The sequence below is a fragment of the Camelus ferus genome, chromosome 22, assembly GCF_009834535.1.
Source record: "Camelus ferus isolate YT-003-E chromosome 22, BCGSAC_Cfer_1.0, whole genome shotgun sequence".
Classification (NCBI taxonomy): domain Eukaryota; kingdom Metazoa; phylum Chordata; class Mammalia; order Artiodactyla; family Camelidae; genus Camelus; species Camelus ferus.
The window spans coordinates 25,583,319-25,610,633 of record NC_045717.1 but is presented as its reverse complement, the minus strand read 5'-3'; the positions used below and the strand labels follow the sequence as shown (position 1 = coordinate 25,610,633).

At 56.4% G+C, this 27,315-nt stretch overlaps 3 protein-coding genes across 4 annotated transcripts in view; all 3 read right to left on the bottom strand.

Annotated features, from left to right (window-relative positions):
* Positions 1 to 782, bottom strand: part of GNG7 (G protein subunit gamma 7) — a 128,109-nt gene extending 127,327 nt beyond the window's left edge. Inside the window, exon 1 of one of the 2 annotated variants that reach the window (XM_032466073.1) lies at positions 686 to 782. The gene's annotated coding sequence lies outside the window, so the exon portion shown is untranslated. The remainder of the gene's footprint in view (positions 1 to 685) is intronic. The other variant, XM_032466071.1, reaches the window with a different exon arrangement.
* Positions 783 to 2,852: 2,070 nt separating this feature from the next.
* On the bottom strand, positions 2,853 to 8,638 carry DIRAS1 (DIRAS family GTPase 1). The gene is made up of 2 exons (XM_032466026.1): positions 8,506 to 8,638; positions 2,853 to 5,830 (listed from the first exon to the last, which is right to left on the bottom strand). The coding sequence occupies exon 2, from the start codon at positions 5,761 to 5,763 to the stop codon at positions 5,167 to 5,169; it is 597 nt and encodes a 198-aa protein (XP_032321917.1). The 5' UTR covers positions 5,764 to 5,830; positions 8,506 to 8,638; the 3' UTR covers positions 2,853 to 5,166.
* A 4,211-nt stretch (positions 8,639 to 12,849) lies between these two features.
* Positions 12,850 to 21,373, bottom strand: SLC39A3 (solute carrier family 39 member 3). The gene is made up of 4 exons (XM_032466025.1): positions 21,241 to 21,373; positions 20,474 to 20,594; positions 19,735 to 20,072; positions 12,850 to 16,792 (listed from the first exon to the last, which is right to left on the bottom strand). The coding sequence occupies exons 3-4, from the start codon at positions 19,939 to 19,941 to the stop codon at positions 16,058 to 16,060; spliced, it is 942 nt and encodes a 313-aa protein (XP_032321916.1). The 5' UTR covers positions 19,942 to 20,072; positions 20,474 to 20,594; positions 21,241 to 21,373; the 3' UTR covers positions 12,850 to 16,057.
* Positions 21,374 to 27,315: the final 5,942 nt, after the last annotated feature.

Sequence of the window (27,315 nt, the reverse complement as noted above, 5' to 3'; positions counted from 1 at the left end):
CCCCAGCTAACCTCCAGCCCCAGGTCAGGCCCCCATCCCCAACTCCAGTGCCAGCCCCCACCTCCAGCCGGGACCCCCTGCCCAACCCCCACAACAGACCCTGACTCCCACCTCCAGCCTGGATCCCCACTCCTCCTTCAGTGGACCCCGGCCCCCAACTCCAGTCCGGATTCCCAGCCTCAGCCCCCTCCTCCTCAGCGGACTCTGACCCCCAACTCCTTCCGCAGTTGGCTCCCCAACTAACCTCGACCCCCAATCCCCAGCTCCGGCCTCCAACTCCAACCCAACTCCCCGGCCCCAGCCCCTCCCTTCACAGACCCCGACCCCCCACTCCAGTCCGGATTCCCAGCTTCAGTTCCTCCTCACAGACCCCCACCCCCAACTCTAACCTGGATCCCCGGCCCCAGCCGCTCCTCACAGACCTTGACCCTCAACTCCAGTCCGGATCTTCGGCCCCTCCTCAGCGGATCCCGACCCCCAAGCCCATTCAGGACCCCTGGCCGCCGCCCTCTCCTCACAGACCCCGACCCCCAACTCCGCCTGTAGCCAAATCCGAGCCGTTCCAGGACCCTCCAGCCCCGAGCCACGCAGGCCTACCGTCCTCCCCGGCCTGCACCCTGGACCCCCGGTGCCCGAGTCGGGGGCAGCGGATCTCGGCCTGAATCGCGGCCGCACGCTCCCTTACCTGCGCTCGGGCCAACACGGCCGCCTCAGCCCCGCCGCGCAGCCGAACCCACCGCGGGGCGCGCGAGCGCTCGCTCCCCTCCTACGGGGCGGGGCCAGCCGCGCGGGGGGCGGGCCCTGTCGGCCGGTATAGCCAATCGTGAGCCCCGGCGGCTGGAGCTTGGGCTGGGGGTGGGGCTCAGAGTAGGCAGCGGGGTAGGCTGCGCCTAGGCGAGGGGGCGGGGCGCGGGGCCCGGGAGGGGCCGGGAGGAGGAGCGCTGAGTGGCACCGCTGCTGGCCACCCGTAAGGGGAGAGCGCGCGGGGGGCGGGGCTATGCTAACACGTATAGTACGTACAATCGGTACTGTGTGGTGGACCCGGCGGCGGGGCGACAAGCCGATATTCAGAGGTGACTTGGTGACGTCAAGGAGGCGCGAGGCACTTGGCGAGTTCGAATCCTGGGCGGGCCGGGGGTTCAAATCCAATTCCTAGCTCACTTGCGGGGGAAGAATGTGCCCTCATAATCAGTCTCTTGACCTACAGAACAATAATAATTACTCCTTCTCTTTGAACGCCCTGCATAAGGCTAGGAGGCGAAATGATATTATCCCCATTTTACAGAGTTAGAAACTGAGTCTCAGAGAGGTTAAACCCAAAGTCATTCACCCAAGCCTGTCTCATAATTTTCAGGGTTTCTTACTATCTAAACCCCTGGGCTTTGATTGTGAAATGCAGATTCCTGGGCCCCCATCCAGAACGAATGAACCAGGATCCTGAAGAAAACCTGACCCCTGGAATGTTCATTTTGAACATGCTCTCATGGTGATGTTGGGAAACCATTGGTATGTCTTCAAAATCATCCAGTTGTCATGGAGAGGACAGTTTCTTACACAGGAAGATGGAGACACCATATTCTGAAACTTCAAGAACTTTGTGCAACACTGTTACTCTGTGATCTGAGCTGCTGGCCTCCTAGTTGGGCTCCCCTGCCAGGGCTGCTGTCATCCCCACAGCAAACTCCCTTGCTCACCTCCTGCAATGCACAAAGAACCAGATGCCTGGGAACAGCATGGCATCTCACTCCTCAGCTCAGTCCCAGAGGAGGAATTACTGTTTGAATAAGGGTTGCATACTGGTGGCCCCTGGACAAGCTGTGGCCCAATATCCTGTAAAAATTCTAACTGCGTTGCTGACATTTAAAAATCAGGATGTTGGGGGAGGGTATAGCTCAGGGGTCCTGCTTAGCATGCACGAGGTCCTGCGTTCAATCCCCAGAAACTCCATTAAGCAAGCAAACAAGAAAGAAATCTCATTACCTCCCCCCCACCAAAAAAAATTTTTTTTAATAAAAATAAAAATCAGGATGCTTCACAAAAAGAAATCCAAATTTCCAGGTGTTCTTAAAAAGTCAGAAGAACTGGCGATTCCTGCAGCAGTTGCATGAAGTGGCTGAGGGTACTTCACTCAAGGTCTCCTTAGTGACCCCAAAGACAGATTAGGGCAAGGCTGGGGCAAGGCATGTGGGGTGTCCCAAAACAAATAAAAGCACTCACTATCAAGATAAACACTATGTTAATGCCGTAGGTTAAAATTTCAAAATAAATACATAAATAATCCATGATGAACAAAATATCAGAATTGTAAAGAAAAACAAGATCTGGTTCTGCACTTATGCAAACAAATTCCCTTGCTTTTCCCTACCCCTGGCCCTGTCAGATCCTGTCTTTATTTCAAATATTTATGTTTTGTTCATCATGGCTTCCTTTGCATTAAATATTGCATTAAAATAACGTAACTGAACGTCTAAGATTTTGGCACCGGTGGCAGGAGAGTACCTTGCTCTCCTCACCCTAGTCCCAGCCTTGCTTATAAATTTGCAAATCCCGCCCTGAGCCATTTAGCAGATGGGAAAACTGAGGCCCTGCAGTTTTCCCCTCAAGTAATATGGGGCTCATAGTGCCTGCATGATGCCTTCCACTGGCTCTAGTAAGTACAGGGTCTGGCAGGGCCTGTGAGATTTCTTGCGGGGGCTCCGTGGGAGGGGCCCTGAAATGTTCCCACGATGCCCAAGAGTCCCCCTTACAAAAGTCCAAACTCTTCTCACAGACCCATCCCTCACTTCCCATCCTTTGCAGGTGGCCAGCTGACCTCCCCACCCCAAAGAAGGCACACTGGTGCAGGAGGCAGGATCCACGTCTTTATTGCAGGAAGACTATTTCTAGAGGGAATGTTACACAGACCCCACAATGGGGAGTTGGGGCACCCACATGCGAGGGGGAGGGGGCAGGGGCACACAAGCATGGCCTGGTACGGTCACCAGACCCAGGGATGCCGAGGCAGGACGGGCCAACAGCTGGGGGGGGGCCCTGGTCCTCTCCTGCTGCGGAACCCCTCTCTCCTCCAGGGTCAGGGCAGGGCCTAGGGCAGCAGAGGCCTGGAGGTGGGCAGGGCCCCAGGGAGATTGTGCTATCAGGGTGTGTCCCTGAGAATGGTCCCTGCCCAGCCCCACTTTCTCCGGCACCTTCAGTGGGGAGGGGCCAACACCAGTTGCTGGTGGGTCCTGGACCCATCAGGATAAAGGTACTCAGCTGTGCTTAGATAAGATGCTACCAATTCTTCTGAGGGCCTGTCCACACGCCAGGTGGGGACACACGCATGCACGTGCACATATACACACAGCGTGCCCAGTAAATATTTGAGGAATGAAAAGCCCCACAAACACAGAGGGGAGAAAATACACTGCTACCAAGATGGACACAAACAGTCTCTCTTGCCTACACAAAGCGCGTGGTCACCTGGCTACAGCCCCGTGGCCTCTCTACCACACACGCATCTAGCTTCCTGATGCCTAGTGACACCAGTGCTGCCCGTAGCCCCAGGGAGAGGCCCAGAAGGCAGGCAGCTGAGCCCCCGTCCTAAGACCGCAGGCAACTGAATGCTGCCCACAAGCACGTGAGCCGCGATGCAGATCCTTCCCCAGGCAGGCCTTCGGATGAGACCACAGCTCGGCGGTACTGATCACTGCCTTGTGCTGAGAGCATACACGTATGCTGTTTCGAGCTGCCGAGTTTGTGGTTGCGTGTCGCCTAGCAACGGCTGATGCATACAGGTGGTGAGCTGAGAGCCACCTCGCTCCAGAGTGAAGCCAGCGCAGTGTGCCTCAGACAGGCAGGATCAACAAGCCTACAGAGGATCCCCGCTAAATCACATCACCCTCCCCCCCAAAATGCAGCTGCTCACGGTCGTATTCTCGCGGGTGCAAAGGCTCACACATCCCAAGTGTCCAGTCTTGTTGGCAACCACATGACCTGCCCCTATGTTCACCCTACACTGTTACTACACATTGACTGTCACACAAACACACACACACACAGGGGCCCCCACACAAGCTTAGACACAAGCCATCCGCCCAGCACACTGAGGTGCCCAGTACGTCATCCCAGACCCCCTCCACCACTGCCACACTGCCACCCAGGCCTATAGGGCACCTTCATACTTGTCCCAGGTCCCACCGGTGTGGCATCATCTAGACACTCTCACAGAAACACTTAGAATCTCACTGTGGTGGACACATCCTGACTCCAGGACACCCGCATTCCTGGGCGGTCCCCCCCGGGGCCCAAGAGGAGGGAGGAAGCAGGCCGGGCAACGGTTTGCCTCCAACGACCCCCAGCACCTCGGGTCCCTGCCCCGGCTCAGTGGTGACAAGCTGTACCCATCTCTGTCTGCGCGCTGTGGTTGGGAAGCTCCTCCATATTCGCTCCGGACAGTCCCCTGGAGTTGTGCTGTGGCCATCGGCTAGTCCTGGGCCTCCCCTGCCTGCCCCCAGGCCCAGGCCGGGTGAGGAGTGGGACTCCGGGCCGGTGGAGCACTGCTGTGGGCCCTGCGGTTATTGCCTGGCAGCCGGAGACCCAGCCCACAAGGATCCCACCAAGCTGTGGAGACTGAGGGTGAAGGGGGTGGTCTGGAACCTGGGGGGGGAGGCACAGGCCGGAGGCCACGAGGGATGAAAGGGGGTGGATGTTAAACACCAAATAGGAGAAAATAAAGTCTGAAGTCTATGTGCATTTCCACTCCCTTCTCCCCATCAAGGTCACAGTGATCTAATGAGGGGCAGGGTGCAGGTCCGGCTCAGGGTGCCCAAGGGAAGGGGTCAGAGGTGAGGGTCCTCGGAGACACCATGACCAGCATCTTCATTTCTGACGGGGACAGGGAGCTTCCCCATTTTCCCATGTGCAGATCAAGGGGGCCACCTCCAGCACTTGGCTTTGGGGGTACAGACAGGATGGGGAGCAAAGATGGTGGGGAGGAAGGCAGAGCCGTGGGACAGAGCCGGGTTGGAGTCCCAGGTCTGCCATGGGCTCACTGGGGCCTCAGGTTCCTCGCCAGAGATGCTGGAGGAAGGAAGAGAAGTGGGAGAGATGAGAGGGAGAGGGGAGGAGGAGGAGGACCACCGGGAGGCCTGGGCCAGGGCAGCGGGGCGCCTACACGGGGCGCTGGGCTCACATGAGGATGCATTTGCCCTTGATGCGGTCTGTCCTCTTCTGTTTGCTGGAGCGCTTGCCGTCGATGTTGAGGCTCATGTTCCGGCGTGTCTCCAGCGTGAGCAGCTCCTGGAAGAGCTCCTTGACGTTGTAGTTCATCTTGGCCGACGTCTCCATGAAGGCGCACTTCCACTCCTGGGCCACGGCCTGTGCCTCGCGGGTGTCCACCTCCCGCTGCGTCTCGTCACACTTGTTGCCCACCAGCATGACCGGGATGTCCTCCACGCTGCCCTTGATCTGCACAATGAGCTTGTAGATGGGGCCCAGCTCCTCCAGCGACTGCTTGCTGGTGACGGAGAAGACCAAGATGAAGGCGTGGCCCTTGGAAATAGATAGCCGCTGCATGGCTGGGAACTGGTGGCTGCCCGTGGTGTCGGTGATCTGCAGCGTGCACACGCTCTTGTCACAGCTGATGACCTGCCGGTAGGTGTCCTCAATGGTGGGGATGTAGGTGTCCCGGAACGTGCCCTTGACAAAGCGCAGCACCAGCGAGCTCTTGCCCACTCCGCCTGCCCCGAACACCACCACTCGGTAGTCGTTGCTCTGCTCAGGCATCTTCTGCGTGGGGGAGGGGGTCGGGGCCGGGAGGGCTCGCGCGGGCTGCTAGAACCCCGGACCAACCCTGCACAGAGAGGAGTGTCAGACGCAAAGGCCACTTGTAGGGAGGGAGGGGATGGGAGGGGCGGCTTCTTGGAGGAGGCGGCATTTCTCTTGTGGCCCCAGGGAAGACTTCCCTGGTGGATTTGCCAGACTTTGTAGTTCTGTCCTGCATGTAGGCTTGGAGCCAGCCCCCTCTGCCTGCTTCCCTTGAAACGAAATCTGGGAGGAGATGGGGGGATTCTGGGCTGGAAGAGCTGTGGAGATGCCAGCATGGGGTGCCCTCCAACTCCTTTCTCCACCTACACACTCCCCTACGCCCTCCCATAGGCAGCACCAGCTTTTTTTTTTTTTCCTTTCTTCCCAGTAGGCCTGGCTCTGTGACCTGGGCACATTCATTTGCCACCCTGACCCTCAGTTTTCTCCTCTGCAGAATAAGTAAAACGGGGCCTCTCTCCAACAATCGCAGGCTCCCTGCTCAACCCCCCAGCCCAGAGGCTCCTAAACCTCAGGGGAGCTGTGTGGTGGGGTGTCTTTAAGATGCAGATTGCAGGGCCTCACCCCTGGAATTGATGAACCCTTTGGTCCAGGGCCACAGCCCTAGGAACCAGCATTTTAAAACTGCTCCCCTCCCCTCTCTGCTCTCATCCTGGAAGTGTGATCCTGGGGCTGGAGGTCAGAGAATTTGCAAATCTCAAAGGAGGTTTCCCATAGCAGCCCAGGCTGTAGATGAGGAAACTAAAAGTTAGCCTCAAGAGAAAAAGCCCCACTCCCTGAACGCCAAACCCAGGCTGTGGTCTGGCCCGCCCTGGCCTCCTGTTCGGGTCTGATGTGTCTGTAGGAACAGAATCCCCTGGGAGAGGGATTCAACAGAATTCCTCTCTTTCCTCCCCTGTGCTCAGAGAAGTCCAGTAACCTCAGGAGGTCACACAGCAGAGCAGATCCTGAACTGATGGAGGTGGGGGAAAACCGGGGGCTGGGGGTGGGAAGGCCAGAGGTCTGTCCCCAGCATCTGTGTCCTTATTTACAGAAACATGAGAGACCCCTTCTATGCCTCCTCCTCAGCCAGCTCTGAGGGTCCTTCAGCATGGGCGGGGGGGTGGGGGGTGTCTCTGGCGGGAGGGAGAAGAGAGGGCAAGACTGCACCCTGGCCGCGCCGCCTCCCGCAGGTGTGCGTGCGGGAGTGTGAGCCAGATGCGACGGTGTGAGCCTGGCAGTGAAAACCCAGGCAAGTCAACGGTGTCCCCGAGCCTAGGTGTCCTCAGTGAAGACGGACATGATAAGGGCCCAGTGTACAAGGCACTTGGCTGGTGGTGGGATGGGAAGTCGTGTTCTGACCAATCTAAAGTATCAGGTTTGTTAGAAAAAGACGTACGATGAAGGTAATGGCCGACAGGTACCCAACAAGTAACGTGCCCAGCAAACTTGCGGGAGGGAGCTTTAGCAGTTCTAACTCACTGCGGACCAGTAGGCACATCGGTGACATGCACAGCCTGGGAGGAGGTTGGGGGGTTGGCAGGGCTGCCAGTCTGCTCTGCAGTCACTGCCCTTTCCTGGGCAGGCACTCCGAGAAGCGGGCACACCAGTGTGCAGCCAGGCAGCTGCTGTGACCGGCTGGGGAACCTGGGCTGGCTGGTCACCATCCAATCTGCCGCCCCAGACCCAGTGCTCACCTTGCTCTGGGCGCAGACCCCCAGGCACGGCTCCAGGACTTCAGCAGGGTGTCTTCCAGGAGGGGACCCCCGACTAGGAGCCCTCATTCAATAACCCCCAAGCCCATGCTGGGAACCCACCGGGTGCTGTTTGAATCCCACCCTCTCCTCCCATGGGCTGGGGGAGGGGGAGGGGTTGTGGGCACTGAGGCTCAAAAGGGGGTGGCATGGGCTCAAGGTCACAGCAGGGAGGTGGCAGAGCAGAGAGGGATTTGAACCCAGCCCTGGTTGGTTACAAAACTGGGAGTCCTTCTGCTGTGCAAAGCCGACCATCCTGAGACTCCCGGGCCAGACAAACCTCCCCATCCTGGGTCCCCGGAGCCCAGTGCTGCCAGGAGGTTGGAGCGACCTCAGGTGCAAGAAAGCAGGCCCTGACCCAGGCAGGGGAGGGCCTGGGGGCACAGGAGGCCTGCCCCAGACTCTGACCTAGGGATCCCCTGACCAGTGGGGGATTGATGAGCCAGGGCCTGCTCTAGGAGGCCTGTGGGAGGGGAGGGACACCCCGGGGGCCAGCCCATGGGCTCCCCTCGGCCCAAGCAGGATCTAATTGGTGGGGGAGGGGGAGCCCACCAGGGGAGGGGCTCCTGGGTGAGCGGCTTGGCTTGGCTGAGGGAGCGGGAGGACGAAGGGGATGTGTGGTGGGGGCAGACGGGCCCAAGGCCCACCTGACTCCTCGTGAAGTGGCCCTGAGAGCGGACGGAGAGTGAGGCTGCGGTGGGCCGGAGGAGGGGCTGGCTCGGCCGAAGAGCTCCCCGTTAGTACGGTGGGCGGAGGGGGGCGGCAGGGAGGGAGCTGTCCAAGGTGGACGCGCGGAGGACGGCCGGGCCAGGGACCCGCCGGGCTGGGGAGGGGGTTCCGGCGGAGGGCTCGGCGTGGGGGAGGAGGGTGGGGCTCGGACAAAGGAGGGGCGCTCAGGGAAAGGACCCGCGGGCCTCCAGGGGGCATGCAGCGTGCCCCGGCGCCCCGGCCCCCCGCCCCAGCCACCTACCTGGGCGCTCGTCCCTGCGGCGCCGCCGCGGCTGCTGCTGGCCGGTTCCGTGTCCGCTCCGGCGCCGCCGCCCCCCGCACGCCCGCCGCCGCCCGCCCGAGCTGCCGCCGCCGCCGCCGCCGCCGCCGCCGCCGTCGCGCCCGCGCCCGTCCCCGCCCGTCCCCGCCCGCCGCCGGGCGCCGCGCTCCGCCCCTCCCCCGGGACCCGCGCCCCCCGCCAAGGTCACCGCGACCCCGCGCCCCGCCGCGTGCGTGCAGCTCCTCTTGGACCCCCACCCCGGGCCCCTGCCCAGCACCCCCGCCAGGACACCGCTGGGACACCTCCGGCACCCCACCTGGTGTACACACGGTCCTGCCGGGGGCACAGTGGGACTGGGGTTATCCACCAGTAAGCTGGCGCATCCCAGGGTCACCCAGCAGCCAGCGGCTGGGCTAGAGTGGTGCAGAGCTCAGGTCACCCAGGAGAAAAGAGAAGGGGCCAGTTAGCAGAACTGCAAATAAGGAGACTGGAGGGCAGAATGAGATACCCTTGGGTTGGTGGGGTAGTGTTCCAGCACAGGGCCCCCCATGGGGGAGGGTGCACTGGCAGAATGAACAGATGTATGAGAAGGCAGAGGTGGTCCAAAGGGGCGTGCGGCAAGGGGGTGTACCTGGAGACTGGTCCCCATCCCAGGGCCTTCGTCCCGGCAGGGGTGGGACTTGGTGTGGGCTTGTGCCCCTAAGGGGAGTCCACTGAGGCAGAGTCTGGAGGGGCATTTGAAGGTCGAGCGGTAAACAAAGGGGGCCAAGGGGTCTGGGTTTGCAATTTTCTGGTAGGAAAACATTATCTTCCTCCAAGAGGAGTTGTCTCTAAGAATAAATGTTTGCCTTTGGGACGCATCTGTGCATTTGATGTCTGTGTGTCCACATTTAAGCTAACAGGATAACATCACCCCTCACTCCTGAAGACTCAGAGGTCAGAGACGCATCTCAGAGAAGATGGGGCTTTGGGGAGCAGCAACAGGACCAGGGGTGAGTGTGAGGCTGCCCCAGGGCCCAAGCCTGTTAGAGGAAGGTGCCCTTGATGGGGAGGCTGACACTAAGGCCCCACAAGGAGGGTCAGAGCAGCTGGAGGGTGAAAGAGGCCCTTTGTCAGGTGGTGAGTTCCCCGTCATGAGGTGCGTGAGCAGATGGTGGGCTGGAGTCCAAGGGCCCCTCTGGCTCTTGGCCCCTTGAACCTTGCTGGTCCACCATCCCCGTGGTTCTGGCTGGGATAGATCCTTCCTGCTTGCTTGGCGATGTGGGCACTGCCCCCAAGACCAAGTGGTTCCTGCAGAGGCTGGTCCCCTGAGGTTCATCTGCTTCTGGGGCTTGAAGGGCCCCATTTCCCTCTGATTCAGCCCCTCCGCTACACCCCCGGCCACTTGCACCTGGACCATCCCACCTGCCTCCTTCCTGGCCTCCCAGGATTGCCCCTCCAGCCCTCCTTCCACCCTGGAGGTCACCGCTTAGCCTCCTCTACTCCAAAGCCGCCGGTGGCCTCCTGACTTCCAGGTCAGGAAACAGCTTCTCAGCCTGGCGTTCGAGCTCCTCCAGACCCCACCCGAGCTTGCCCCGGTTCCCTGTCCAACCCCGGCTGCCTGGAGCTGTCCTGCAGGCACTGCTCCCTCCAGCCTTATCCTAGGCCCCATGGGGCACCACAGAGGGTGGCCTGGCTCCGGCCCCGCATCCCAAAGTGCTCTCAGCCAGAGATGGAGACAGCTTCGTGGGCAGACAGGTCCTACACTCTGGTCTGGATCGCCACGTCCCAGCTGAGGACTCCTCTGAGCCTCAGTTTCCCCATCTGTGAATGTAGATCATGTTGTCTAGCCTCTCAGGGTCACATGGCATCCATCTTGTGGGGCTTTCCAGCACCCAGGCGCTTAGAGACGACAGACCCCTCCCTCCCTCTCGGACCGCCCGCCTGCCTCTGTGATGGGCGGCTCTGGGCCCAGCCTCGGGCCTCTGTCCAGCCCTCTGGCTCCTCCGGGCGCCAGCCCAGGCCGGAGCCGGCTGACTCATGCGTAGGAGCGTGGGCGCAGGCAGCAGTTCCACTCTGCGGCTGCTATTTATAGCTCCAGGCCAAGCTCTCAGCCCTGTGAGCCTGGGGAGGGCGGCCCCAAAATCTCCTCCTCACTCTCCCCAGGGCACGGGGCCCAATCCCCACCCAAGCACCCCAAACAAGGGTGGCAGCCCTGGCCTTCGTGACCCTGCGGGTTGTGCTGGGTATCGCCAGCGCAGAGATAGGAATTGGCTCGCTGGAGGCAGAAGCTGGGCTGGGGCTGGAGCCTGGGTCCATCAGGCTTTGAAGCCACAACCCAGCCTTCCTGCTGTCCCTGGCAGACACACACCTGGCTGTCCCCGTCCCTGATCTGCAGGCGTCCTCTTCAATGCAGAGGGGCAGTCACTTACCTGCAAAATCCCAGCTCCTCACCTGGCCTTGCAGCCTGTGGGCCTCCTCCCCACACCACTCTGGGCCAGGGCCGGAGAGTGCTCTCCAGGCCCCCCGTGCAGGGAGGAAGGCAGCTCTGCTCTTTCTTTCCCCCCTGGATTAATATAATTATGTGAGCGAAGTTGAGGCTGAGCGCCATGGCCTCTCACAGATGCAGTTTGGCCCACAAAGGTTTTCTGTTTGTTTTTAAGTTTGGCATCAACATTTAAAAATAAGAAGATCATTTGTCAAAACACAGTTTGCCTTGGAAAAAGGAACGGGCTGGCATCCTGAGCCCAAATTCTGCCCACCAGCACCTGCGGGAGCTGGACCCCAGCCTACGATGGGAGATGCTGGTGCTGGTCCCTCCCTGAAGCCACCTGCCTGGCACCTATGGGTGACCTGAGGTGCCCCTCCACCTGGGGCTGTATTGTCATCACCACCTCTGAGGAGTGGGGTCACTGAAGGCTTCATCGTTGGCAAGATGAGCCCCTGCCAAAAACGCTTGGAGCTTTTAACAGAGAGCCAGGGTAGCTTTGATCAGCCACAGAAAAGGACTGTGATGTGCAGGGAGACCTCAGGGCCTTTGCACAGGCCACTCCCTCTGCTGGAAAAGCTTCTCCCCTACCTTTTGACTCCAGTGAGGCCCTCAGAGATATCCTCCCTGACCATAATGCTGAAATAGTCCCTGCCTCCCTTTGTGACTCTCCCTTCATCTGGCTTTTTTCTCTCCAGGGCACTTACTGCATGTGTGTTGATCTATCATGTCACACTAGACACAAGCTGTCTTAGGTTCTGGGGCTGGGGGGGGTCTCACTTGGGTGTGACCTTGCTCCCAGGGGACACTGGGAGATGTCTGGGACATCTATGGTTGTCATGCCTTGGGGGGGTTTGCTCCTGGCACCCAGTGGGTGGGGCCAGGGGTGCCGCTCCTTACCCCCCAGCACCCAGGACACCAATCCTCCCAGGATGACCTGTTCCCATGCCAGCAGGGCTGGGGGGGGGGACCTGGAGGAGGGCAGTGGGTCTCAAAAGGGTCCCCAGACCAGGGCGGCAGCATCATCTGGGAGCTTGGTAGAAATGCAAACTCTCCAGCCCCACCCCCAGACAGGAACGCTGCTCACATCCTGCCAGGCACAGCACTGGGCGACAGGGTCCCTGTTTTAGGGGCCAGCTTGTCCGCCTCAGCGGCTGGACCCGAACTAGCTCAGGGGGAGGCCCACCCGGTCCCTGGAGGGAGAGGGCCTGTGAACCTTCCATGTCCTTTGCTCTAAATGTGGCACCTCAGCTGGGCCTCCCAGGCACTGAGGAATCGGGGGCTCCGGAGGGCCCACCTGCCCATCTCATTTTCTCCTGCCAGGCTGAGCACACAGCAGTCACTTCGGCCCGCGTCCAGAACTTCACGGCCTGCCAGGTCAGCTGCTTCTGCCCCAGGAGCTGCAGAGGCCTGGGGGGTCAGGCTGGGGATAGGAGAGGGGTGTCTCTCTTCTCCAGCCCAGTCTGGCCTCAGCACCCTAAATGGCCCAAGAATTCTAGGGTTTTCCCACCACCACCCTCACGCCCTGCAGCAGCCCCCCTCTGCTGGAGTCCCGGCCTAGTCCCGGCCTGCAGGAGGCTCTCAGAAGGTCAGATGAGTCAGTTGCTGGCTCTGTCCCCAAGATGACAGACAGCTCAGGCTGGGACAGGTGGGAGACACACCCTCTCTTCCCGCAGGGCCGAGGGTCCTGAGCTGGCAGTCAGGGCAGGTCGGGAGGCGCTGTGCTTGCAGGGACGCACAATCCCATTCGCCTGCTTTTCAGGGCTCCAAGGACTCAGCCAGGCTGGGAAGAGGTGCTCCCCCGCCCAGCCCCACACTAATAACTTCTCCACCAGAAACGCAAACAGCAGACAACAGAAGCCGAGACACGCTGTTATTACAGTTGATTCAATCTGAGAGGCCTGGGTGCCGCCTCCTAATTTTCTCCTCTTTTGTTTCCAGATCAGGGAGGGGAACCCGGGCGACTCCATCCAGCTGTCGCCTGTGCTGTGAGCCCTGTCTCCATGCCACTGGGGCGCTGCGGAGGGCGGCGGGGCCGGGCCGGGGGCTCCCTGGTGAAGGGCGACACTCCAACAGGCTTGGCGGAGGACAGGACCCAAGACCCACACCAGCCGTCCCACTGCAGGGCTCCGAATGGCGCCCCCACCCTGTGCTCCCACAGTCATGCTGCTGGGAGTCTGCCTGGCTGAGGCCTAGGGAAGTCCAGGGCCAAGCAAGTGGCCACGGGTGGCCCTGACCCAGCAGGGCACATCTGGATAAAGGCAGTGCTTGCAGTTTTGTTTTTTCCACAGAAAGGCATTTGTGCTACTTGGGAACACCCTCATCCAAGTGAAGGTAGCTGTGCCTGGTCTTTGCCAAGAGTGTCAAACAGTCCATCAGCAGGTGTCCGCCTCCCTCTCCTCGGTCTCTGCCTTGGACACGCACGCAGAATCTCAAAGCAGCAAAACATCCCTAATGGTGCAGTTGCACAGACATACATGAAGGCTTTCCTGGCTGACGACAGGGATGGTCGTTGGCCTCAGGCTGTGACCAACCCGCAGTCTTATTCAGCCAGAGCTCCTGTCACCACGTGTCAGCGGAGAGGGGACGGAGCCTCTGAGATGGCCTCAGCTGACCCTGGTCTAGGCCAGATATGACCACTCCAGGCCAGGGGACCTCAGCAGTGAGGCTGGCTTCTCCAGGGCCTCCATCAGACGGGACAACCACGCATCTTCTTACCCCCACATGGAGACACTTTGATTCTTGCCCAAAGTGGGGAGAGATGACGGAAACCAGCCAAGAGACACCATGACCCCTATGGCCCCTGGAGGCAGACCCCAGAGATGACACTTTTCCTCTGACCACAGCAGACAAGAGGGGTGGCCTTGGGGGGCCAGGAGACAGCCTGTGTGCAACCCCCCAAGCTTCTTGGGGTCGCAGCACCCCCAGGGGGCCTGGAAGCAGTTTTGCTGGGGCTGGTGGGACCCTAGAGCCAAAGCCTGGCAAAGAGGTCAAGCAGGTGCAGGCACACAGGGAAACGGGTGGCAGGCGGGGGCACTGGGGTTTCCCCTCCTTGCTGGTGTGGGAGCACTCCTCCTGGTTCAGAAGCTGGCTTACAGTGAGGGGGGATAACATGGCCTTGAAGGCTCCAGCAGGGGGAAGAAGGGGGGTGTGGGGACTGAGGGGAGGACAGGCTTGTGGTGTCCCCAAGGCATTCCAAGAAGCTGATGGCTGGGGGGTCAGGACCCTGCTGTGTGTGTGCTTTATGACCTGGGAACCTTTGGAGCAGACTGCTCTCCCCCCACGGCGGGGTTCCTGCTGGGTTCGGCGGGACAGGGGCCCCTGAGCCTTCCTGCGTGGGATGCTCTGTCTCCACCTCGTTCCCGCCCAGCTCTGTTCCAGAGACCACGTCCCCCCAGCTAAAGGCAGGCTCTGGAGTCTGGTGGCTCCAGTGTCCTGAGTGCCCTGCCCACCAAGGCAAAGGTGGAGTGATGTGGGTGCAGGCGGACGCCAACAATGCCGGGTTTAGGACAAGGTGGATGTGAAGTTCCCACACCTACAGAGGTCACTTTCCCAGCATAGGGACAGGGTCAGGCCATGTGGGGTTCACAGTGGGTCCTGGTAAATCATACAGAAGTTCCTGGAAGCAGGCCCAATTACTTCCAACAGCATCGGGGCGGGGGACCAACAGAGCAGAGATGGGGGCCTTGGACACATGGCCCTGCTTCCTGAGACTTGCAGCAACATGGAAGGAGGCGGGGGCCAGGGCCAGGGTTGTGTGCTCTTGTGCCCGGTGCTGCGGCTGGCTAGCACCCGGGGTGCCCCTGGGACAAGACCCTAGAACCCCCACCAGGCCGGAGCCACAGGCTGGAGGCCTTTACAAACCCAGGGCTTAAGGTGGAGGGTGGGGCTTTCCTTGCTGGGAGCTTAAATGGCCTGCGTGTGGGCAATGTGGGTCTGGGCAGGGGCTGGGGTTGAGGCAGGAAGGAAATCGGGGATTCTAGGAGGGTGCGCACCTGGTCCAGCCTGAAGCCACGTGGAGGAGTGTGGATGTAGGAAGGGTTGAGTGACGGGCAGGCCCTCACTGCCCAGGACAGAGCTGGGGAGGCCGCCCCTCCAAGCTGGGAGGCAGACACTGGGAAGCCCCCAGGAAGGTCCCTCAGCTGCAGCTCATTCCCTGGGGCAGCACCCGTTGCCAGGACTATGTTAACAGAGGTTGTTGCCACGGTGCAAAGCCGCACAGGGCTGTTGGTCTCCCAGTTCCTGCACCCCCAGAGGGAGTCTGGTCTCATTCATGTCTGGTGGGGAGAGCTGCATCACGTGGTCCCTGTCCCCGGCCTGTAGGAGGCCGTCTTGCTCTGGAGACCCTGGGTGTGTGGGCCACCCTGGACTGCCCACACATCTTTCCTGCCCTGGGGCCCTGTTGCCCCCGGGGACTGGGATGCTTAGTGGCCCCAGCACCCTGGAGAGCAACCTCCCCATGCAGGGGCCCTTATAGAAAGCAGTGAAAAAGAGAGCAGTCCTGAGGCCCCCTGGACCTCGCCCTCCCAGAAGCGCAGCATCGGGTGGCAGGAATTGCAGCCTCCCAGCTCATTGTGGACCAGAGGCTCCTCGCTGGGGAACTCCTTTCGAAAACCGCTCACTGAAACCTCTGCTAACCCTGGGGGCGCACCAGCCACGTGCTGTGGGGCTGTAGCAAAGGCTGAGGGTGCCTAAGGTGTCGGCACCGGAGCCAGGAGTGCACAGGACGGTAGGCCTCGGGGCCTCCAACAGCAGCTCAGTCGGCCTCTCCCGCCCTCGTCCATACCGTGGTGTGCAGGGAGAGGAAGGTCTGGGTCTGGCCCTGCCTCACATACCAGTCAAACGATTCCCCGGCTAGAGGATGACATGGCCACACAGCTTTGGTAAATACTTTTAAGAGGAGTAATTGTAAAAGTTGTAGCGGGGCCCCCAGGCTCGGGGTGTAGGATCCAGGGCACAGCCCAGTCCTGGGCAGCACCTCTGTGCGTGGACAGCGGCTCTGGGCGGAGCTCGCTCCCTTGGGGAGGCGGGGCCGGGGCGGGGCTCCGGCCGGTGGAGGCGGGGCCTTCACCACTTGAGGAAGACCAGGCCGGCCAGGACAGCGTAGCCCAGCACCAGGAAGAGGACCTTGAGAAGCCGGTCGCTCTTCTCCTCCAGCTCCTTGGCCAGGATCTCAAAGAAGGTGACGAAGAGGAAGGTGCCGCCTGCCAGGCCCTGCAGCAGCACGGAGGCCACGCTGCCAGGCACGCCCTGGGCACTCTGGATGCCCAGGCCGAGGCTGATGCCCAGCGGGATCATGGCGCTCACGGTGACCGCCAGCTTGGCTGCGTCCTTCAGGGTCATGGAGCTGCGGGCCATGCTGATGCCCAGGGCCACGGCCACCAGCGTCTCGTGGATGGCCACGCCCACAAACAGGCTCATCACCTTCTCCCCCTCCTCCTGCAGGCCCAGGGCCAGGCCCTCGAAGATGGAGTGGGCTGACAGAGCGAAGACCAGGCTGAGGAGCCGCAGCGGGCTGGAGCGCGTCAGCTCCTGGACACTCAGCCCGTGGCTGTGTGCATGGGGCGCCCCGTAGAGCGCGTGGCCCCGCGGGCCGCCCATGAAGGGGCTCTCGTACTCCGAGTCGCTGCCCGCGTCTGAGCTGGCGTTGAACGTCTCCAGGTCGATGAAGGCTGGCCTCTCCTTGCGGAACGTCAGGACCAGCTGCTCCAGGAACACGGTCATGAAGAAGCCCAGCAGCACGATGGTCTCGGCCAGTGGGTAGTCGGTGCTGATGTGCCCGAGGCTCAGGACCTTCTGCAGCTGGAGCAGAGGGCGCGGGAGGGGGAGGGGAGGCAGAGAGAGGTTCAGAGGCCGGCGGCCGGCCCTCCGCAGCCCACTCAGCAGGGTTCATCGCACAGCACCGTTCATGAGCAGAGCACAGAAAGACCCCACTCATACACGGCTGAGGAGAGGGGGATGGGCTCATCCTTGACGGATTTAAAAAAAAAAAGAAACAACTCTATGAGAAAGAGAACTGGCCTCATGTCACGTCCACTAGGTCAACCAGTTTCAAAATACCAGGAGCTGCACTGCTACCCCTAAAGGATGCATCCGCCAAGAAGCTCAGAATGTGACCTCATTGGAAAGAAAGGTTTTCACAGATAAAATGGAGATGCTGTGAGCTGATCTGTGTCCCCCCAAAAAAAGTTTTCTATATTAAGTTCTCCCAACCCCTAGTACTGCAAAACTAACCATATTTGGAGACAGGGCCTTTAAAGAGGCAATTCAGTTAAAAGGAGGCTGTTAGGGTGGCCCTGATCCACTAGGTCTAGTGTCCTTATAAGACATAAAGAGACATCCGGGACCACCACATGCAGAGGCAGCCAGAGGAGGGCCACCTGCAGGGCCTGGAGAGAGGCCTCAGGAGGCCCAGCCCAGCCAGCACCTTGATCTTGGACCTGTGGCCTCCAGGACTGACATCAAGCAGGCCTCTGGCCCTGATGCCAGTGGAATTTCCCCGACGATCTGTGCTGTGTGACATGGAAGCCACTAGCCACGCACGGCCCATGAGGACTTGAACTGTAGCCGGTGCAGCTGAGGGCCCGCATGTTGAGTTGCATCTCATCCCAAGGCACAGAAAGCTGACTGACCAGGATGGCGGTGGCAGCCACGCTGGACAGTGAGCTCTGGATGCTGGCCAGTGAGCTGGGCATGGGCTGCCCAGAGCCTGGGTTGTTTGTCCCCAGACTCGTAAGGATGTTTGCACACACTGAGCCCTTCCCAGCCCCGAGGCTCAGAACACGCCATTGGCTCTGTCCAGAATGTTCCTCCTCCATTTCACTCGTGGCCAGTGGACACTCATGCCCTGGGTCTCGACTGACAGATAATTTCCAAGTGCTCTACCCAGACCAGGTGCCCCAACGCTCCGCGCACAGCACCCTCTCCTGCCTGTCATGGCCTTCATTACAACCTGTGCTCACACAGAGCACTTCTCAATCCAGGGGACACTGCAGCGTCTGGTGATGTTGTGGTTGTTGTAACTTGTGAGAGGAGGTGTTGACACGAGGCCAGGCCATCCTCTGCGGGCCATCCTGCGCCCTGTGCAGTGCTGAGAGCGGCATTTCTGCCCCTACCCACTCAATGCCAGGGCCCCTAAGTCCTAACAACCACAGATGTCCCAGACATGGCTCACTGTCCCCTAGGAGCAGAGTCGTCCCCGGATGGGAAGCCTTGTTGCAGCAGAAGCTTGTGTTTCCGTAGAGAAACCGTCTGTTCATCTGTGCAACATCCTACTTCTGCTGTGCCCATGAGAAGCGTGGCCGACCCCAGAGGGACGAGCGTGAAGGGGGAAAGACAAGGCACACGCATCCGGCCAGGGCTTCGGTGCCATCCTCCGAGGGGTGACCAGGGTTGGGGCAGGCACTCCGGCTGAGGTGTAGGAAGCCCGGGGCAGGGGCGTGGCACCCAAGTAGTTTGGGGAGGACTGACCATGAGAAGGCCACATGTGCTGAAGGGGGACAGGAAGGGGGAAGGTCACTGCAGCAGTCCATGCCTGAGGCAGGACAGTGACATCATGGAAATGCAGGAAATGGGGGGACCTGGGGGCACAGAAGGCGTCAGAGAAGACTCAGATCTCAGCCTTGTCAATGCCAACTGTACAAATTTCCTGTGCTGTGTAGCCCAGAAACATATGCTTAGCAGCATAAAACAGCACCAACACATCACCTCACAGTCCTCAATGTCAGACGTCCAGGCACTGGATGGGGCCTGTAGATAAAGCCAACCACATGGTTGGGAGGCCCACCTGGCCGGTGACTGAGGGTGGCTCCCAGCCAACATTCAGGGAGAAACTGGGCCCTTGGTGTGACAACCACAAAGGAACTGAACCCTCCTTACAACTATGAGTTCAGAGGCCAATCCATCTGCAGGTGAACCTTGAGGTGAGACCATAGCTCAGCAGATACCCTGACTGCTGCATCTTAAGAGCCAGGAACAGAAGACCCAGCCAAGTGGCGACCAGACTCGCGACCCACAGAAACTGTGCGGTAATGTATGTGTTGTTTCAAGATGCTAAGTTTGTTATAACTTGTTACGCAGCAGTAGCTAATCACTACAGGAGCTGAAGAGAGTCCACAACTGCCAGCTTCAGGACAAAGTGCATGCTGCCCGGGGTGGGCGGTCTGGTCAAGTAATGACTGATAAGCCCACTAGCTAGGAACCCCCGGTTAGGTGCAACCCTTTGTTTACCAGATAAGACCCAGAGACAAGAAGCAACCAACTCATAGTCACATAGCAAGTTCATTTTCTACTTCCCATCACCCTTAGAGTGTCAAGGCACCCAAGCTCAGAGTCAGAGTTGAAAAGCACCAGAGAAGGTGGAGGGGCAAGATAGGGGTAGGGGATTAAGTAGTACAAACTATTATGTGTAAAATAAATGGGGGGGGAGGGTATAGCTCAGTGGTAGAGTGAGTGCTTAGCATGCATAAAGTCTTGAGTTCAATCCACAGTACTTCCAATAAAATAAATAAATAAATAACCTAATTACCTCCCCACTGCAAATAAGTAAAAATTTTTTTAAAAAGTTTGCTACAAGGATCTACTACACAGCACAGGGAACACAGTCCGTAGCTTATAATAACTATAAGTGGTGTATAATCTTTAAAAATTGTGAATTGCTGTTGTACCCCTATAATTTATACAATATTATACACCAACTATATCTCAATTAAAAAAAAAAGAAGCCACCACCCAGGGAGCCTTACCTTCTCTCTCACGGCCGGCAGTAAAGCATTGAAGCACGTGGCCAGGAAGACCCCGCCTCCGAAGGTGTTGCAGAGTGAGAGGACCTTCTTTGAGCGATGGGCCTTCTCAAAATCTGCCTCAATAATCTTCACAGGGAGCAGGGAGCCGAGCAGCATGAAGAAGAACACACCCACCATGCACAGGATTTTGGCCACCAACAACTTCATCGTGGCAGCAGCCCGGGCTGCTCCGGTCACCGGTCACTGCAGGGCCACACCATGTGTGGGCGCACACTCTGTCCAGCGACGCGCTAAGGGGCCCAGCCACACAGCCGGGGGCTCATGCCTCAGCCCAGCCACTGTGAACACCAGAGGCACCCGCATCAGCTTGGATGGGTTATGTGACCAGCTCTGACGACCATGCCCATCACCCTCAGCCCTTCACCCTATTTCTGGCCTGGTATGTATCTCCCTCCCACAGAAAATTCTCCATGACTGTGCTGTCCAATACAGCAGTCACTAGCCACGTGGGTCTGTGTGAGTTCATTAAAATTAAATAAAACATGGCCTTGGTGGTCTTTAAAATGCCAAGCCTGTTCCTGCCTCAGGGCCTTTGTGCAGGTTGTTCTCTCGGCCTGGACCACTTCTCTCCCGCAACCTTCCAAGGATGCTGGTCGTTCAGGTCACTGCCTCCAGGACCCCTTAGGAGCACCCCCCTGGGCTGACCCGGCCCTAAACAGCATCCCTTAAGGGTACCTACCGAAAGGCCTGGCACAGAACAGATGCTCAGTGAGTGCTGGCTGAACAGATGGGTGAGCTGAAGCATGTGGACCTCTTTACAGGACTCAGTGAGCCAAAGCGAAGCAGATCTCACCCTAGACCTGAAAATGTCACCATTAGTGTGAGGGGCCTTGGCTGCTCCCCATCCCTGGGCTTTCTCCCCAGCCTTTCAGTTCTCACTGCCCGCACCCCCGTCAGCTCAGATGTCACTGGGGCAGCCATCTCCCACCTCTCCCCCTGGCATGATTTTCTGGCATTACTGGTGCTACGGAGAACTACATAAAGTCACTGAACGTCCTTACTCACCCTAGGCTGCAACCTCCACGGGGGTTAGGGAGTCTATCTTCCCCAGCCCAAAGCTAGGTACATAGTCGGAGCCCAATAAATACCTGCCGAGTGTCCGGATGCCCCCGTTTGTGGCGTGGGGCTGAGGGTGGCCTGGACGCTCAAAAACCGGGGGCTAATGGGGCTGGGCAGAGGGGACGGGCTCATTCACTCAGCCTTTCGTTCATCACTTATTGAACGCCTTCTGTATACCTGGCCCTGCACCGGGGGCCCGCCCAAGGAGAGACAGCTCGCGTTCCGCTGGGGGAGCCGGATGCAAATCACACAGATCGCATGTAAAGGCAAAGCCAGGGTGGGCGCCGCGGCCGGGCCTCGGCTAACGGGCAATGGAGCTCGCCAGGCCTCGAGCCGCCCAGCCCGGTCCCTCCCCAGGCCTCTAGCCCCGCCCCGGGCAGCACGTACCTCTGCTGGGCCCTCGCCCGCCCGCCGAAGCCGCCTGGCACTCAACTGCCGCGCAATGTGGACCCCACTGCCGCGCTCCCAGCGGAGCCCCAGCTCAGCGCGCCGCTGCCCACGCTCCGCCCACGTCCCTGCCCATTGGCCACCCCAAGCCCCGCGGACCAAATTCTCCAAGCCATTGGTTGCTACGGCTGCCACTCACCCTGCGACTCCACCTCTCCTACAGGCTCGGAAAAGTGGTTTCTTCCCACGGAGCGGCGGGTACGGCCACCGGGCAGCTCCGGCGGGAAACCTCTACCTTAGGGGAAGGGTTCCGGCCGCGTTTAGCTTCCAGAGCTGTCCAGGGGCCCCCCGGTGCTGAATCCCATTCGGATTGAGGCTTGGCCATCGACAGGAAACGATTTGCTACGGGAGACTGTCCCTCTCAGAGTGTCCTCGCTGCTATTGCCCTTCCCGTCGGCTTAAGAAGCAGTTTTATCCGTTCAACATCTCTGCCTTCTATATGCCAAGGCCTTTTCTTGGAGGACATCTATCAACAAAAGGCAGATCTCTCCCCTTTTGGAGCTTAAGTTCCAGGAGAAGACACAGAAAATAATTAATAAACATAATAAGTAATAAAGTTATGTCAGAAGGTGACAAGTGTCCTGAAACAATAGAGCCCAGTAAGGGTTATCAAGAATGCTGGGTGGTGGGTTGCTATTTTAAATAAAATGCTCAAGTAGACTTCATGGAGAAAGAGATATTTGAGCAAAGACTTCAACATGGAGAAGTCATCAAGTGGATATATGGAGGTAAAGTGCTCCATGCAGAAGGACCCAAGGGTATGAAGGCCCAGAGGCAGGAGTGTACACTAATGCCAGTGTGGCCAAAACACAGTGAAGTGGAGAGCTGTATTTGGAGGTAAAGGGAGGTAGATCATGGAAAGCCTTAGAGGGCATCAAAAGGACTTTGAGGTAAATGGGAGCCATTGCAGAGTTTTAATCACAGATATGACAGATCCAACATATTTTAACAGAATCATTTGGTTATTACGTCGATGCTGCCAATAGATGAAGTAAGATGAAGATGGAAAATTGATTACTGATTTTTTTTAGATGGGGAGAGGGGCCATTTTATTTATTTACTTTTTAAAATATTTTGTTTGTTATTGTATTATTTTAACTTTTTATTTTGGGGAGAGGAGGTAATTAGGTTTATTTATTTCTAGGGGAGATACTGGGGATTGAACCCAGGACCTCGTGAATGCTAAGCATGCACTCTACCACTTGAGCTATACCCTCCCCACAAGAAGAGGACATTTAAAAAATAGCTTGTTCCACTGTCCCATGAAAGCAACCAGATTTATGAAAGAGAGGACTGCATTAACTCATGTTAACTAAACTCTTTTTGTCAGCCTACCATGAGCCGGGCATAGGGAAAGGTGCCAAGAACAAAGTGGGAGCAATGCTACAATGTGGATGGACCTTGAAGACATCAGGCTAAGCAAAGTAAGACAGTCACAAGAGGACAAGTACAGTCTGATCCCACTCACAAGAAGTCCTTAGACGAATCAAATCCACAGAGACAGAAAGTAGATGGTGGGGGCCAGGGGCTGTGGGAGGGGCTGTGGAGTGAGTGTTTCACAGGGACAGAGTTTCAGTTTGGGAAGACGAGAAAGTTCAGATGATGGCGGGATGGTTGCACAGCAAAGCGAATGTGGGTAATGCCACTGAGTGGTGCATTTTAAAATGGTCAAAAGGGTAAATTTAATGTCATGTATATATCATAATGTTTTAAAATGTTAATAAAATGGAGTGAAAAAAGCATGCTAAGGCATCTGGATTTCACCGTCCAAGCAACACGATTCAGTGATGAAAACTCACTGACGAATTGTAAGTCGTTGAAGGTTGCGATCCAACTGACATTTTAAGGGTCATTCTGAGTCCTGTGTAAATAAAGGTAGGGTTGTAGGGGAGCAAGAACGAAAGCAAGAAGACCCATTAAGAGTCATTTGAGCAAGAACTGATGCTCGCTTAGTTGAGGGATTGGCAGGGGAGGATGAGTCTGAGAAACATCTTAGAGTGTGACTTGGCAGGACCTGGCACTGGTTTGTCTGTGGGCTGCAGGAGTAGGCGGTTGGGGATGGCTTTAGATTTTCTAGTTTGAGCAATTAGAGGGATGCTGGAGTTTTTCACTAAAATAGGAAAGCCTGGAGGAGGCACAGACGTGGAAGGTGCTGAAGGACTAAGTTTGGCTTTGCAGAGGATAGTGTGAGAAGTCTATGAGTTCTTCGTGTTCAATGCCGCCTTCTGCCTGCATGGACCTTGCTTCATCATAACCATGCAATATGTGGTCGCTGTCTTTATTGTTAGACACAAAGTGACTTGATGCTTTTTCCCATTTTCTGTAATTCACAACAACGAAAAAGTTCATTCATAATAATAGCACAGAGAAATGCAAGTCAAAACTACAATGAGGCACCTCCTCACACCAGTCAAGAGTGGCCATCCTCAGAGAGTCTATAAGCAATCAATGCTGGAGAGTGTGTTGAGAAAAGGGAGCCCTCCTACGCTGAGGGTGGGAGTGTAGTTTGGTGCACCATTGTGAAAAACAGTATGGAGATTCCTTTAAAAACTAAAAATAGACTTACCATATGATTTAGAAATCCCACTCCTGGGCATATATCCAGAGGGAACTCTAATTCAAAAAGATATGTGCACCCCAGTGTTCACAGCAGCACTATTTACAATAACCAAGACATGGAAACAATCTAAATGTCCATCGACAACAGATGACTGGATAAAGTAGTTATGATATATATACACAATGGAATACTACTCAGCTAATAAAAAAGAATAAAATAATGCCATATGCAGCAACATGGAAGGACCTAAAGATCATCATTCTAAGTGAAGTAAGCCAGAAAGAGAAAGAAAAAGGCCATATGATAACACTTATGTAGAATCTAAAAAAGATACAAATGAATTTCTTTGTAAAACAGAAACAGACTCACAGACATAGAAAACAAACTTACATTTACCAAGGAGGAAAGGGGGTGGAAAGGATAAATGAGATTTGCAGATACTAACCTCTATATACAAAATAGATAAACAAGTTTCCACTGTTTAGCACAGGGGACTATATTCAATATCTTGTCATAACACATAATGAAAAAGAATATGAAAACGAATATATATATGTGTATGTATGACTGAAACATTATGCTGTGCACCAGCAATTGATGCAATACTGTAAAATGACTATACTTCAATTAAAAGGTTTTTGAATAGCACATCACTAAACGCTCACAGGACGACCCCCTCCCATAGGAGAACTCATAATACGCATAATTTATTCATAACTATCTAGAAGACAAGGCCGCTCAGAGCAGAGGCCGCACAGCGTCCAGCTTCTGTTCATTGCTGACAGATTTCTGAAAGCTTCCTGGACCCCAGGACGTATGTAAGCGCAGATGCCTTCAGAGTCCAATAGAAAAAAACACGGACAAATTTGACTACGGTGACTATTTCAAAAATCTCCTCTAGTAAATGACTCTATGAATGGGCTAGAAAGACAAGTGACAGGCCGGGAAGAAATGTTGGTGACGGATGACACGGGGCAGCTGACAGAGAGCAAACATCGTAAAATGAAAATGGGGAGGGAGATGGACAGACAGGTCTCAGGAGAACAGACGCAAGAGCTGACTGCCTACAGGAAAAGCTGCCTGAGCCATGCAGACAGTCCTGGAAACAGGAGATCAAACCATTGTCACGGCTTAATTGAGGTGTGATGGAAGGATAGTAAACTCTACGCAGTCAAAGTATACAATCAGGCAAATGTCGACATAGGCTCGCACCTGTGAAACCACGCTCACAATCAAGGTACGCACATAAACTGCACCCCCTACCCTGCAAAAATATCTCCTCCTGCTTCTTTCCATCCCCAGGCAGCCAGGACTCAGCCATGGTGTCAACTGTAGTTTCCGGGGTTGGCTTTGCTAATGACACTGCTTCCAGCGTTCCTCTGCTTGCTTTGGGTGGCCATCCGCACACGTTGCTATTGGGTGTACATCCGTGGGGGGGATTGTACACCCAGGGGTTCTAGGCTATGCAAATGAGCAGCTTTAGAACTTAACATATGGCTGGCTTTTCCCCTTTGGGGTGGAAAAGAATGAACACAGCAGACTTGAGAGTTCTGTCTTTTGAAAAGGCCCTCAGCAGCATCTGGAACTGGTCTTGGGGGCTCCCTGTCCCTAAACTGTCTCTGCAAACACGTGGTTTATGCCGAGTACCTGCTCTCCAGAAGGGAGTCTGAAGTGTTGGCCGTGCCAGGCAGAGGCGCCTGTGTGACCGGCCCCGTGAGAAACCGCCGCGCTGGGTCTCTGTGAGCCTCCTTGGGGACCATTCCTCACTCATGATGCTGCGTCTTGTTTTGGGGGAACGAAGTGCATCCCGTGGGACTCCCCTGGGAGAGGACTCTGGGAGCTTGAGCCTAGTGCCCCGAACCCCACCCCACACCTTTTCCCTCTGCTGATTTTGCTTCATATCCATAAACCACGGCCATGAGGACAATCACTGCTGTGTCCTGGGGTTCCTCCGAGCAGAATGGTTTTGGAGATTCAACCCACACACTTGTGTAATGAACAACACTTGCTTTTGTCTCTTCCTTTTTCGACATTCTGGTGTGTTTATCTCACATCATGGTTTTAATTCACATTACCCTGTGGCTAATGAAACTGAACACCATTTCATGTGCTTATGGGTCAATGATATATCCCATTTTTATAAGGTCTTTTTCTATGCCTTTCTTTGCCCATTTATAAAAACTGGGTGATTTCTCTTTTTCTCGATCTGTAGGGGTACTTTATATTTTTATCAAGTATATATTGCAACTGCCATCACCCGTGCAATGGCTCACCTGTACTGTCTCTTTTAATGCAGTCTAATTTATTGATTTAAAAAATGTGGTTAGGATTTGTATTTGTCAGTGTTCTCCAAAGAAACAGAACCAGTAGGATGTCTGTCTGTCTGTCTACCTACCTACCTATCATCTATACGGCTACAGAGAGAGGAAGAAGGGGAGAGAGGGGAATTTACTCCATGAAATTGGCTCCATCATGGGGCTGGCAGGTCTGGAATCTGGAGGGCAGGCTGGCGGGCTGGAGGCCCAGAGAAGAGTAGACATCACAGCTCGAGTCCCAAGGCTGTCTGGAGGCAGCAGTTCTTCTTCTTTGTGGGGGGACCTCAGTCTTTTCTCTTAAGACCTTCAACTGATTGGATGTGGCCCACCCACACCATGGCAGGTCATCTGGGTTACCCAAAATTGACTGATTTAAATATTAATCTCATCTCAAAATACCTCCCCAGCAACATCTAGACGGGTGTTTGACCAAATATCTGGGTGCCATGGCCTAGCCAGCTGGACACATAAAATGAACTACCAGAGTGCTTTTTGTGTTCTTTTTGTTGTTGCTGGTTTTGGTTTTTTTATTTTTATTTTATTTTTTCTTCTTGTGTTCTCTTTAAGAAAATTTTGCCTACCTAAACCATATTTTACCTTCTCTTCTGTCATCTTTCTTTCACCTTTCATAGATTCCATTTGTATATATTAAAAAAACAAAACAAAAACCAACAGGCAAAACTAACCCATGGTGCTGGGGCAGTGTTCTCTTTTGTGTGTAATGAGTGGAGGAAGCTGGCTGGGGTCTGTTCTTGGTCTGCGTGCCAGTGACACGGAGTGGGGGGTGGGGTACTCCCTTTGTGAAAATTCATTGAGCTGTTTGCTTATAATCTGTGAGCTTTTGTGCACATCTGCTGCACTGTGATAAAAAGTTTAAGCGGCACAGTAATGAGAGAGAATAAAGAATGGACTCCTGAAGTCTGCAAGAGCCTTTGAGGAGCTGGGAACAGCTGTGAGCTGGGCAGGATTTGTGACTTGCACCCTCCAACTTCTGTGCTGAAGGGATTCACATCTTCTAATCCCGCGTGGTGTCATGCAACCCAGGATGGTGGCCCCATCACGGCACAGCACCTAGCAGGACGTCCCTGGTTAGGAGGACTTACAATTCTGAAAGAGGAATCAGCCCCAAACACACAACGC

What these genes read in the sequence shown, in the direction of transcription:
- DIRAS1 (XM_032466026.1), bottom strand. Translation starts at nt 5,763, where the DNA reads ATGCCTGAGCAGAGCAACGACTACCGAGTGGTGGTGTTCGGGGCAGGC.
- SLC39A3 (XM_032466025.1), bottom strand. Translation starts at nt 19,941, where the DNA reads ATGAAGTTGTTGGTGGCCAAAATCCTGTGCATGGTGGGTGTGTTCTTC. An exon ending in TGCCGGCCGTGAGAGAGAAG is followed by an intron (nt 16,793 to 19,734) that starts GTAAGGCTCCCT and finishes CCTCTGCTCCAG; the next exon opens with CTGCAGAAGGTCCTGAGCCT.